Source organism: Aulostomus chinensis, chromosome 9 (assembly GCF_037954235.1).
Source record: "Aulostomus chinensis isolate RoL2024-O1b breed Wild chromosome 9, RoL_Achi_v1.0, whole genome shotgun sequence".
In the NCBI taxonomy this organism is placed as follows: domain Eukaryota; kingdom Metazoa; phylum Chordata; class Actinopteri; order Syngnathiformes; family Aulostomidae; genus Aulostomus; species Aulostomus chinensis.
In genome coordinates, this window is record NC_141328.1 from 14,219,114 (window position 1) to 14,232,692 (window position 13,579).

General features: G+C 40.5%; 1 protein-coding gene across 4 annotated transcripts in view; it reads right to left on the bottom strand.

Moving 5' to 3' along the window:
* Nucleotides 1–4,210: 4,210 nt before the first annotated feature.
* LOC147255859 (paired box protein Pax-7-like) overlaps nt 4,211–13,579 on the bottom strand; it is a 66,525-nt gene continuing 57,156 nt past the window's right edge. For all 4 annotated transcript variants that reach the window (XM_086213890.1, XM_086213889.1, XM_086213888.1 and 1 more), the window contains exons 8-9: nt 11,197–11,464; nt 4,211–8,103 (exon numbers count right to left, since the gene is read on the bottom strand). In XM_086213890.1, coding sequence (XP_086070016.1) covers nt 7,988–8,103; nt 11,197–11,464 — 384 coding nt within the window. In that variant the 3' untranslated portion in view covers nt 4,211–7,987. The remainder of the gene's footprint in view (nt 8,104–11,196; nt 11,465–13,579) is intronic.

Sequence of the window (13,579 nt, forward strand, 5' to 3'; positions counted from 1 at the left end):
TCTCTGACTGACTCTCTCGCTTTGAAGTCAGCCATGACAGCTCCAGTGATTGAAAATGGTAAAATCCTATATTACAGCCCAGCTGAATGAATGGAGTGTTAATGAAGAAGGGTGTTTGAGCCCAAGGCAGAGAGCAGTGTGAGCAGCTGCCTCGGGGCCTGCATCCCAGACTTGATCTTGACTCTTAACAGCAGGCATAAATGTAAAGGTCCCATTTTAGCGCTTCTATCTCAGATGCTCATGTTTGTCAAACAAACACTTCTGTATCTGTTTTTCGCAAAACAGTGTTACTTTAATTTCAGCCACTTTACGAAGGCCTCTTTCCCTCTCAGACACAAACGGTCAGAAAGGAACTGCTCACTATCAGCAAATTCTCTGATCAACTAGGAACAAACTCTGGGAAATGGCTCACGTTGGAGAATAGATGGTAATTGTTCAATGCAATGCCTTACAAGGTAACATATTACTATTATCACATAACATTAATCTGCAACATAGAAATATAGTGTGTTAGTTTTTACATTCAGTGATAAAATCCAAACATCAATCTCATTATTTATGCCAATCTGCATTGAAAAAAGCATTACATTTATTTTAAGGCAATATATTTGCAGTAGGCAGTGTTAGGAACACCAGTTAATGACATCATACTTTTCAGGGCTTCCTATTCTTTTTCTCTGCTAAATCAAAGTTTAGTCAGGACTTTATTGGACTGAGGCACTCAGTATTTTCTCAGAAGCTTGATGCAGCCGATACATAGACACCGTCTGGCAAAAACTTATTGCTGAGGTAATGTTTTTCCATTTGTTTTCCACCAGGACAGTGGATCCCCCTCAGTGTTTAGTTCTGGCATTTTGCTGTATACCATAAACTCAGATCAACTACGCACTTGGGGAGAGATGCTGTTGGTGTTTATGTGCCATTATTGCTTCTCTTTTCTCCTTGTTTCCTCAGAAGCAGCTGTCTTACATCTGTCTTGGACGATCTGGATATCTTGTTTTGGTCTGAGGCCTTCGTTTCTTACTACAGGGAATTCATTAAATGGTCCATAAGATTTTTTTTTTTTTTTACATCCCTCCCACACAACACTGTCTTTAGCTGTCAGTTGCAACACCTTGTCACTCTCATTACATTGGTTCTGATAATCGATCAAACCCTTTATCTTCCAAGTCATCGTTTTCATTATAGGGACATGTGGGTATCTTCCACACCAACGGTAAGACAGAGCACAGAATTTGATGTTTCTCATCACTGAGTAAGTGCATCAGCAATAGCACTAAGTGGTCTAAGCACTTCTTTCACAGTTTTGAAAGTTGTAATGTCAGTGTCTTTAAAGGCACAGTCTGGAACATGGTCTGTTGCAACTTGTAAACACATCATTCATTCAAAGAGGGCCTGTCCTCCCATACTCAATTGGACAAGAAGCATACACCCCCCGCCCCTGACAACATAAACATCACCACAAAGCCCTGTTATCACTGGCTAACCCCTAGCTAGGTCAAGCTAAACACAGACTGATAGAACCTAACCACCGGTTAGCACAAGTATATTGCCCGTGCTTGTAATCCACCCATCCAGCAAAAAGGGGGTCAACTCTGCATTGCGTTTCAAGGTTCTTTTAAACTCCCACTTTTGTTTTCAGTCCTCTACAGCCTCAACAGCAGGAGTACATCTCCCATGACTTGGTTATGTACTGAATAGTCACAGAACTGAAGGTGTCTTCAGCTCTGTTTGTCCATAGAAATATGAGATCTCAATTTCAGTGTAGATTTTTGGGTGTACAGTAAATAATGTATCCTCTGTAGCCGATATCTGGAGTTAAAATGCTCAACCATTTGCTGAAATCCATATTTCTTTTTCACAGTATGAGCTTGATCCATGCATAAAAATTCAGCAAGAGCCCTATTCAGTTTCCTTGCTTCATTCCTGTTTTTGTCATAATGTCTGTCTTTGAAAAGTCTCTGTTAAGGTTGGCTGTGTGTATTTGCTGAGTCTGACTAGGCTGCTGCCAGGCCGTTACTATCTCCTGAGGCTGATACTGTGAATGGCATATTGTGAGATTTCAATTATCGAGTATAACTAAATGACTGTAGAAATGGCGAAGGCTGAAGTGTATACACAATGTGCAGCTAGAACAGACATATCGCTGAAGTACTTTAAATGTAATAGTGTAGGTACTGGTGGCAGACAGTTAAGCTGTAAATATTTAAATGGCCATGTTAGACTGACCTGCAAGGACACAGTATGGGGTGCAATGGTCAGATGACACGAGCCTAAACATGATCAAATTAGCCCTTAGCATTTTCCGTTGATGATTTTTTTTATGCCGAGTATCACAGTGTTCTCACTTGTGTATATCAGGAAAAGCATAACAAAGGTATCAGTTTCATACATTAAGTATTTTTAATGTAAAAAAGAATTAAAACTTAGTCATTGTAATAATAATTCTAATAATATATTCATCATTTTTATTTACTTATTACTAACCTCCTCTTTCTGGATTGTTAACTTTAATAATAGACACTCCCAATAGCCTTACAAAGTCTTGGACTGAAAGAGACCGAAGGGAGAGTTTAGCGGGTCGGGGAAGGTGTAGGAGGAGGGTGGGCTGTAAACTATTTTTTACTGTTTGTTTATTGTATTTATAGATAGATATTCACTGTTAAAAATCAATAAAAATTGTTGAAACAAACAAAAAAAATGAAAACTTCACTTACTAAATTCTTTGAGCCAGTCTTGGTGTAAATTCTACTGGTGCTTCACCAAAGTGTAAGTGTTTCCCTCTTCAGTTAGCAAACCTCGATGCAGTTTGCATTTGTTCAAATTTTTACAAAGCCATCATCATCCACTGTCAAATCCACTGCAAAATACTTCCATACATGATCCTTGGTATTTGTCTTCTAAATAAATCAGTGCAGAGACGACAGCAGCAGTTCTTCTTGTGATTCAGTTGGAATCTTCCATAAATTGCATGCGTATTCCTTGCAGGCGTTGTGAAGGGTGTGTTTGTTTCACTCCACAAGCTACCCTTTTCACACCCAGAAGAATCTCTAGTAGTGCCATCATATTTTGGGAAATTTAGCATTTAGCAGTTTTTAGTGACATCCAGCCAGCAAGGAGTTCTACCTGAATGGAGCTCAGTAGTGACCACCTACTCTTGTTCTTTTAGGGACACACTTTTTTTGGAATGCATACTGAAGCTGTCATTGTCTGCCATTCCAAGTTTACTGAGTTCTTGTCACTGATTGAGAAGAATGTGGAGAAACAGGATTCTCTTTCTGATGAGAAATGTTGCAGATTTTGCTATAACATGTTCCCTGACGTCAAGTCACCTGGTGCCAGGATATTGATGTCATCAAATCTATACAGGAAGCACCTAGTCCTCTATTTGAGCTCACAGAATTTCTATCAGGGGAGTCATATGTGCCTTGGTCATAACAAAAAACAAAACTTTTGAATGTTCCTGAAGTAACATTCAGCTCACAAAAGAGTTGAGCACCAAAACTGTGACATACTGTCAAGAAAATTATGCAGACCAGGCCTAGATGATCTGCCTGACATAGCTACCTTGGTTGATCTAAGATTCATGCTTTAGGACAACAAGCCAGACAAGTTAGAAGCCAGAAAGCCCTGTGTATTGTCTGAGAAGAGGAGTGATGACCTAGGCTCATGGGAGGAGCTGCTACTGCTGCTGATGCTGCTGAACCGTCAGTGGTTGAGGCATCATGAGTGCAATTTCCCAAGAGTGAGCCAACTTACAAGGAAATACTTGTACATCTCAGGTACCAGAACCCCTTTTGAAATGAATTTTAGTGCTGGAACTAATGTCACGTGTCCAGAAGCAAGAGTGAAACCAGAAAAAGTGACCCAATTTGTTCTCCTTTCTTAGAATTAGAAATAAAGGCATGTATAATTGTAGATAGTGCTTGGAAGTTTAGATGATTGAAATTTGCTCAGTTTTTTTTTTTAATCATGTTTTATGTATTTGGGTACTTATTGTCTGCGACAATATAGTTTATTATGTTCAGTTGCTCTAGAGTTCTTTAAAAGATTTTGTTACGATTAGTTTGATGCTTTACCGTGATTTATGCTTGATTTCAATTTTTTTATTTTTTTTACACTGCACACATTCTGTAACATTTTATTTACTATGTATGACTAACATTTTATTGCACCTTGTTGATGTTCGCTAAGTTATAACTTTATTTCTTTATTTAATTTTTATCAAGGTGTTAGCTATCTTATTTAAGGTACCCTCATTTTGTTTTGGAGAGGTTTTGATGATTTGTTGTAAAACTTTGTTGCAATTTAAGACATTTTTAAAACAATGTATAGCACTATATTAGCCTCATCTGACATGTTGACCCTCATGGAAGACTAAAATATTTTCCTTTGAGTGGTATACTCCAGGATGTCCACCTGCGTTTATCTTACCAATACTTTGGTCCTTCGTGGAACACACAAATGCATTAATTCTCTAATTTAACCATCCCAAACATACTCAATTATAAATTCTTCACTTCACTGTTCAGCTTCACTTGTCTGTGAACAACAAGAAGCCAGAGCAGTCAGGTAGTCTTGGTCCACTTGTAGAGATTTAATGAACAGACAGTTACGCCAGTACATTTTATACACCAAAAAGCTGAGGGGAGTAAAAGCCAATACAAATTTCCCACTAGTCTAAGACTTGATACAGGTTGAATAAATTATACTATGGCACCATACACACATGCCAAACAGAAAGCTGAACAAAACAAGCAGAGAAAGCACCAAGAGCAGTGTTTGAATTACAGGGCAGTTGGTGGGAGGGGGCTGGGGGGGCTTATATCCCTAGAAGACACCTGAGCTGCTTTCATCCTAACTTCATGTTCAGGGTTAATTCACGCGGTGTGATGGATATTACACATGTACATGTGCATTTGGTATAATATTATGGAGTTACTTAAAGGCCCCACCAACAACATGGAGATACGTTACCTCCAAAGCATTGATCCGACCACAGAATAAAATACATTTCCTTAGAGCCTCCCTTCTGTAGTTCAAACACAGACCAAGAGGTAAACAGTGGGTGAGGGGTTAATGAGAATATCTGTACATTTGATCCTTAATCTCTCATTGGTTTGAGGTCAATGAAAAAACATGTATATACACAAGGGTAACACAGCCAGCATTCAAAGAGTTCCCGTGGCTGCTGACACACATGGATGAAATTATCAAAAGCTCTTTGAGTCGATGATGATTGTCCTCACTATACATGGACACCAGTATTCAGTGGGAGTCAAGGATTGAACATCAAATGTCTCTGTGGAATGTCATCAAATACAGTACAAAGTAAAAGAAAAAAAGACACATATAATGCAGAAGCAAATATTGATTGTTGGCATTTGCTCAACACGTGGAATGAGACGATAAATTTGGTCTCCAGTTTACTTTCAGCTCATGGAAAAAGTAGGAAGTGTGGAATGGTGAGAAGTTTCACTTTGGTCAGTATTGATGAGTATGAGAAGTCCTTCTCGGAATAATCTGTTATGGCATTGGTGCAGTATAAGTAAAGGTTAAATACAAAAAAACACAGAGGGGCCATGGAAATTAAAGGCAGTATACATCATAATCAAAGAATGACAAAGCGCAAGGAAGTGAAATGAGCTGAGTCTGTAAGGAGTTGAGTTGGAATACACATCAAATTGTAATGAGGACAACAGGTAAACATAGATGAAGTGTTTAGTTTGCCCAGCAAATTAACACTGCAAAATATACATTTATAAATCTCGAGTATGAAGGATACCTCTGGTGTATTGAAACCTGGGCCCTATGTTCACATTTTTATGATAGCACAAATGGTAAAGGGACAAAAATGATCGGAATCAATCCAATATCGGTGAAAAAAACAATCGCAGGCAAAAAATAAACGGGGCCTTTGTCGACATCAAAGAGAAAGTGCTTGTTCTCGCCACTGACAAGTGTATGACAGCATTATGGATCCCTAGACGAATGTTTAACATGTGACACGAGGAGAATTCTCGCTGTTGCAGGAGGACTGTGAACAAGACCAGAACAGAGTACAGAGGATGTACGTACAATATTTTATGTTTGCACATGGAATTTCCCTGTGCATCAAGTTATAGAATAGCAGGAAAAATAACCACTAGTTAAGTCAGTTGTGTGTAAAAAGAACCAATAATTCCATTTAATGCTAATCGGAGCCTGTCTGTCAGTGGCAAAAACTCCCCCTTTTATTGGACATACTGTACTTCAATGTTTCCTGTAATAGTGCTCTTGAAAAAATGCACGTCAATTTTGAGCCTATGAATCATTTAGACCTAGAGTGATGGGACAACAGGGACCATGTTAAAACACTGGAATGAACCAGTAAATGTGTCCTCATTTAGCAATACACTTTTTGCAGTATTTCCAAAATACTGCAAGTCAGCTAAACAGAAGAAATATTAAGATTTTTATATTTGTGTAGGACCTAAAGCATAATCAGGTAATGTAACCATCCAATTAATTGTCATAACCAAAGTATGAAAACATGACTGAGCATCGTCCAGGCAATTCTGTAGGAGATATGTTTAAACATAGTGTGGACATTGTACTTACCAAAGCTTGTCCATTACACAATGATGAATAACTGATCTGTGCTTTTGCCATGGTACCACCGTGTAGTTGCTTTTAAGAGGTTAATGAAAAGTTAAATTAACTAGAATGAATTATAAATGAGTGCTGCACGGTGGTGCAGTGGTCAGCACTGTGGCCTCACAGCAAGAAGGTTCCAGGTTCAAGCCCCGGCTCCAGCACAGGATCTTTCTGTGTGGAGTCTGCATGTTCTCCCTGTTCCTGTGTGGGTTCTCTCTGGTACTCCAGCTTCCTCCACAGTCCAAAGACATCAAGAGGGGACGAGGCTGATTGATACTCTAAATTGACCGTAGGTGTGACTGTGAGTGTGAATGCTTGTCTGTCTCTATGTGTTGGCCCTGCGATGGACTGGTGACCTGTCCAGGCTGAACCCCGCCTCTCGCCCGTAGATGCTGGGATAGGCTCCAGCCCCCCCGCGACCCTTACAAGAAAGGAATAAGCGGAAGACGACGATGGATGGAATTAAAAATGAGCAAACAATTCAAATGTTTGGTTCTAAGCCGTCAGGAGCAATGTATGTTTACTTTAAAACAGGTGGGAACGATGATCACACCGGCAGATGCTTGATTCCGTCAGAACTTCAGCATAATGACTGCAGGTATGTCAGAACAGAACATGGCATGTAAAAACATATGGCTAAACTGCATTGTGCCTGCCACCGGATCTTAGACTGGCAAATTGTGTATTTTCTAACCAGGCATGTGCATAGACAGTGATTAGGGAGATCTGTCAGAAAAAATGCTAAGTTGAAAATGCTCCAATGGAACATGAAAATGTTCTTGGTAGGCAGTCTGAAGCACCGTTACAAGATGAAAATACCTTCCAACATGCAAACAGCATGGCATCATCTCTGCATAATAAATATCCTGTTCAGGTTTTGTGAAACAGATCTTTTCCTCATTTTAAATTGATTTTCTCAGTTTCACATTGTAAATGTTTATATCAATATTTTATCTATCATCCAGGAGGTACCCGGCAATATGAACAACCAGTAAAACCATAAAACAATATTTATGAACAACCAGTAAAACCATAAAACAATATTTATGAACAACCAGTAAAACAGTAAAACAATATTCCTTATGGTTGAAATCCTTGTTTTGATGGTGCCATGGAAAAATATGAAAGTTTGGACAGCTTAAGTACTAAATTATTACATCCTGGAGAAACGGTAACATAAATGGTATTTAAAATTTTAAAAAATAAAATAAAACAAAAAATCAGCCCCATTTGTAGTCATCCCATGACACATACACACACATGCTCTCAGGGACATTTATATGGATGATAGCAGGAGGTGTGGGTTGTGCTGGTGACAGGATGTCAGGTTGTTAAATATGCTGGGTGGGCACTAGTAGGCCTGGCCTGTCTCCACCTGCAGCAGTCCCAAAACAGCTGAATGGTCAGCCAGCTTCATCCTGCGCTGGCTGGACAGGCTGACGTTCTTGGCCAGGTAATCCACTGCAGCTGGAAAGGACAGAACATGGTACATGAATCTCTCAGCAACTTCACGTTTTCCTTTTTTTTTTTTTTAAGCTTGCTCAACATTAACTGCAAAAATCCATTACCCTCCAAAATCACTGATGGAGATTTTAAACCGGTTAGTCCCTCTGTAGGCACTCTGTCCTATTCTCATCAACACAAAATCTCAGGAACACCTTGAGGGAATTTCTTCAAATTTGGTGCGAATATCCACTCAGACACAAGCAGGAACTGGAGAGATTTTGGTGGTCAAAGGTCGAGGTCACTGTGACAAACACACATTGAGGAGGCATAAGGTGTGAGTGTGTGTGTGTGTGTGTGTGTGTGTGGAAACATTGATGATGCCTGCAGTCCAGTAGCTTAACTACAAAGAAAAATATAAGGGTAAATATAAGGTCTGGATAAAAGCCCAAACTGTTTACTGTATGTGTAGCAAGTCCCATCTGAATATAGAGAAAGTTGCTTAAAACTAGAACATTTTGCATACACTTCACTGTAAATCAACCACTCCAGCTCCTCAAAGCCTGTCTAATGGGAACCGAAAAACATTTTGTGGGCAACTTTTGTAGCCTTCCTGTAGCTCATATTTATCTGTCTGTTTAACATTAGCCTGCAGACGTTGGCAATGGAAAAGTGGATGATTAAGTAAGTGAACCCTGTCTATAATCATGATAAAGGATGAAATCACATCTTCATAATTATTTAACGGACACCAGTATGATCGATGTAGCCTGTCTTAAGAAACTAATCTAGGAACTAAGATAATGTTAGATAGCTGATACTGAACTAAACAGATTTGCAAATGATCAATAGGTGGGAGTCCCTCGGTGTCATTGTTGTGTCCACATGCCATCCATCTACTACGTTTATTTGACAGGAGTTTTGTAGAAAAAATGGAAATGCTTTTTAATTATATGAGGACTATAATATTGATGGATATAGTGGATGAATGTAGGATATCACCAGTCTTATCCTTGAACATGTTCAGTGTAGTTGAGGAATTGTTTGTTGTGTGTCGCTTACTTAGAGGATGACACAATATCTGACAGACAGACAAAAGGACGGCAACAGTTTGGCTTAGACAGACCGACAGACCGACAGAAAGGTCGACAGGCAATCAGACAGAGAGACAGGTAGTCACCAGAAAAACTATGGTTCTTAAAAAGCTGGCATTAATGCTCAGCACATTGCTCTCTTTGGTGGATGTTGCCCCTCCCTGGTTTAGCTGGTGATAGCTTCTCTTGTATAATGCAGCAAAGAGAGAGGATTGCTTAGAGCAGATGATGTGACATAGTGTGTGCGTGTGTGTGTGTGTGTGTGTGTGTGTGTGTTTGGGGGGATAAGGCAGGCGTGTCAGTTAGGATGCTTGTGTGCATAGTACACAGAAAGGAAGCTGTCGCTCTATGCTGAGGCCTGGGAGAAAGAAGAGCACCTATGGGTGGGCAGGTCTGTCTGCCAGGGTGCCAGTCATCTAGACAACTGGGGGAGCAGTGTGTGTGTGTGTGTGTGTTTCTACAGAGGTTTAGTGTGGCTCTCTAAACGAAGCTGTTTTTTTCCTGTCAGCCAGATTTACACCTTAAATCCTTGTTGAGCAGTGCTCTACGTTCAAGATAGAGCCTATCTGATAACACACTAACACGCATGTTCAAGCAGGAACACAGGTCCACACACACCTCAGCTATTTTGACAGTATGTACTTTAATCTGTCAGGTGCCTCCTGAATAAGAACAAGAGAAGAGTCAAATGTCTGAAGTTAAGTCAGTCAGCAGGAGGAAGAGGTGGGGGGTGGAGGGCCACAGCGGAATCATTTATGGCATAGCCCAGTATCTTAAAGACTTACAGCCAAAACCAAGCTTCATCATTTACTGTCAGGGGAAATGTTTGCTGTTAATGCAGGGAATATATTTTCTTTCATATATGAGATTTGAGCTCCATTATTTGAAGTGTTAAATAGAGCAGAAAAAAATACAAAACAAATACGAAAACAATATATGTAAAATCAGGTGGCATGGTGGTGCAGTGGTTAGCACTGTCGCCAACAAGAAGGTTCTGGGTTTGAGTCGGGCACAGGGTGTTTCTTTGTGGAGTTTCCATGTTCTCCCCGTGCCTGCGTGGGTTGTCTCCAGGTACTCCGGCTTCCTCCCACAGTCCAAAGACATGCAAATGGAGACGAGGCTAATCGGCCTAAGGCTAATACTCTAAATTTACTGAAGGCATGGCTGTGTGAATAGTTGTCTGTCTATATTTGACTGGCAACCAGTCCAGGATGAACCCCACCTCATGCCTGAAGGTTGCTGGGATAGGCTACAGCCCCCCCCCCCCCCCCCCCCCACACACACACACACACACACACAGAAACGTCCAGGTCTGATTCATTGTGTTTGTGTACCACAGCTGATATTTTTAAGTACTACAGAAATATTCAAGCTAGCAGTAGATTTCAACATGATTTGGTAATGTCAAGTTTGGCTGCTATTGACATGGCTGACTGTCTGGTGGACAGCTGGAAGTGGCTACAGCATGCTAGCAGTCCCTGCTGACCAGAACACACTAATGTTGTGGCAGTGAGAAACTGTGTTTTTTAGGTCCCGAAACAAGGATGAATCATGTTGCAGCAGGCTGGAATGGCTCTGTACCGTGTAAACATGAGATGTTGTCAGAGATGTGAGCTCCTGCGAGTGGGGACCGCTAAGCTAAATAGCAATTTTTTGGCATATACCAGCGAGCTGTCCACAGCCAAACTCTAACCATCATCTACAGTATAGAAAGAGCACAGATTAAATGTGGAAACAGAGCACTGTGGTTACCCACTTACCAGAAATACCGATCTCTAAATTTGACTAATTTTGAAGCCAAACTCTTAGTGAGCTAATGTTCATTTAATGCAGAGCAGCTAATAGCTAAGCTAACTACACTTTCCTGCATTACATCACCAATTAACAGACTTGTGCTGCATCAGACGAGTGACCAGCTAAATAAATGGACATGCTGTGTATGACACTTTTAGCAAACACTACTTTACACATGTGCAGAAATAGGTAACCTATCATGTTGAGTCTAGACACCATCTTGACTTACTCTGGCCATACTGACTGTATTGGTAGCCGGCAGCTGCCACAGCTGGGTCGACACTGTAGCTGGTGGTGCTGTACGTGGGGGGGCAGTAGGACTGGGATGACGGATGGCTGTCCACTGTCTTAATGGAGGCCTCGGCTGAACGTTGGCTGCAGCTGGCTGAGATGGCATTAGATGGAGATGTATCCAATGCACTGTGGAGTGGTGAAATGGAGAATTCATGTTGCGGCTGTGAGGAAACACCGCTGGGGTTACTGAGGATGCTCATCACCTGCAAACAAAGAGGACATATGGTCTCAACCGAGTTCCCGTTAGCCTTCCTACATTATGATTAAATTATTTAATAATCCTACATCTAAGAACCTCAAGTAAAGTAAAGTTTATAATACAATCCAGTGTGGAGACCAACACAAAAAAATGACACACTTTCACTTTCAATTCAGATCAATATCAATCTAATGCATGCATTCATTAAAATGGGAAATGCAATAGACAGGACAAAAACAATCATTTAATGTCCATTATTTAGGGACAATTTCTGTGAAAAGCAATATCAGTCAGTCTGTCATTTTTATTGCTGTCAACACATTCATAAAGAGCAAGAAATCTTAACTGCGGGCCATGCTAACAAGGTACCAAGTTATCATTTCATGGTCCACTGACACTGATTCCTAAAAACTGGGTGACTACGTGAGCTTTGTGTAAAAAACAAAAAGTCACTTTTTTATAAATTACCAATCACAGTCATTTTATATTCAGTACAAACACCAAAATAAAATGAACAATGATGGGAATAACGGTGTTAAAATAAACAGCGTTACTTACGGCGTTACGTTTTTCAGTAACGGGTAATCTAACTAATTACTTTGACACAACACCGTTACCGTTACCAACACGTCGTTACTACACGTTACTGAGGCGACTCATTGAAGCTGCCATCCGGCTCGGCTCACACAGACACAGGAGCTGCAAATGCGTGTTTTTTTTTCTCATTGGTGCAGGGGGAGGGGAGGGGGGGGGATAAGCGCCTAAGTCATGCTGATTGGGTAAGAAAGAGTAAGATTTCACGTTGAGCCAACCAGAGACATCAGGTGGGCGGGTGTTTACACACGAACCCAGCATGTAGCAGCACACATATAAACTACCAGAGGTGGCGAGTCTGGAGTCGCTAGGAAAGACGGCGTTTTCAAGATAGGCACGACTGTACCTTCATGGAGGTTAAAGGTAAAAATGTACATGTTGAGTGTATGTTATGTTGTCCCAGAGCGAAAACAAAGAGGCTGTCAATGTCCAATGTGAGCAACTCCAGTTTGATGAAGCACCGTTGACAGCACACGCTTCTACTACACTAGTGGCCAGAAACACCGTTGACACTGTTAATGGTGATAGCAAGCAGGTGCTGTTAAAGTGACCTCCGCAAACAAAGGACATGGAGCCACGCCATCCAAGCAGCCAAAGCTGGATTTTTCTTCCCTGCTCCAGAAAAACTTGTGACACAAACAGAACTTAACGAACTGATTGGCCGTTATGTTGATGAAAACAAGCTGCCGTTGTCATCATTTGATTCACACTCCTTCAGAGCCTTCATAGGCAAAATACCAAGGAGAAGGGGAGCATCTCTGCCCTGCAGAAAGGTATTTTCTAAAAAACTAAAAAAATTCTTTTACATTTTTAAACTTGTCAGAAAAAGAGTAATGCAATTGTTACTTTCCCTGGTAACTAGTTACTTTCATAGTAGAGTAACTCAGTTTCTAACTCAGTTACTTTTTGGGAGAAGTAACTAGTAACTATAACTAATTACTTTTTCAAAGTAATGTGCCCAACACTGAAAATGAATAATATCAGAATTAGGCATACCTCACGTGTTGTGTGCGCACACACACAAACACCCACATACACGCGCACACGCAGTGATGTAACAATAGAGGAGAGAATTGGTTGGTGTAGGAAACCACAAGTTACATACACACATTTTTTTTATACAAATAATATTCTCTGCTTAGTACATATCATTTTCAAAAGCCCAAAAAATGCAGTATTTAATATAGATTTTTCATAGCCTGATGACAACGTAGTCATGAGGAAGGCTGTACCTCTGCTCATGGAGTTAAATATCTGTGTCCATAGCTACATGAGCCAAGGTGTGTTCCGAACTGTCACGATGCAAGAGAGCAGCAGTCCAGACCAGCTATCCAGCAGGTGTCTGTGACCATAAGTGATAGTTGGATCGACCGGTAAATTGAGAGTTTCATTCACCTTCAAATAAGTCTCAGGAAGTTATAGCAGTTCTTCTTTCTTAAAATACGAGCAGAAACCCTGACTTTGTGGTAAAATTCTGCCTGCATTTGATTTGGAGCGTGAAATATGAAACACTAACTTCTTCAGA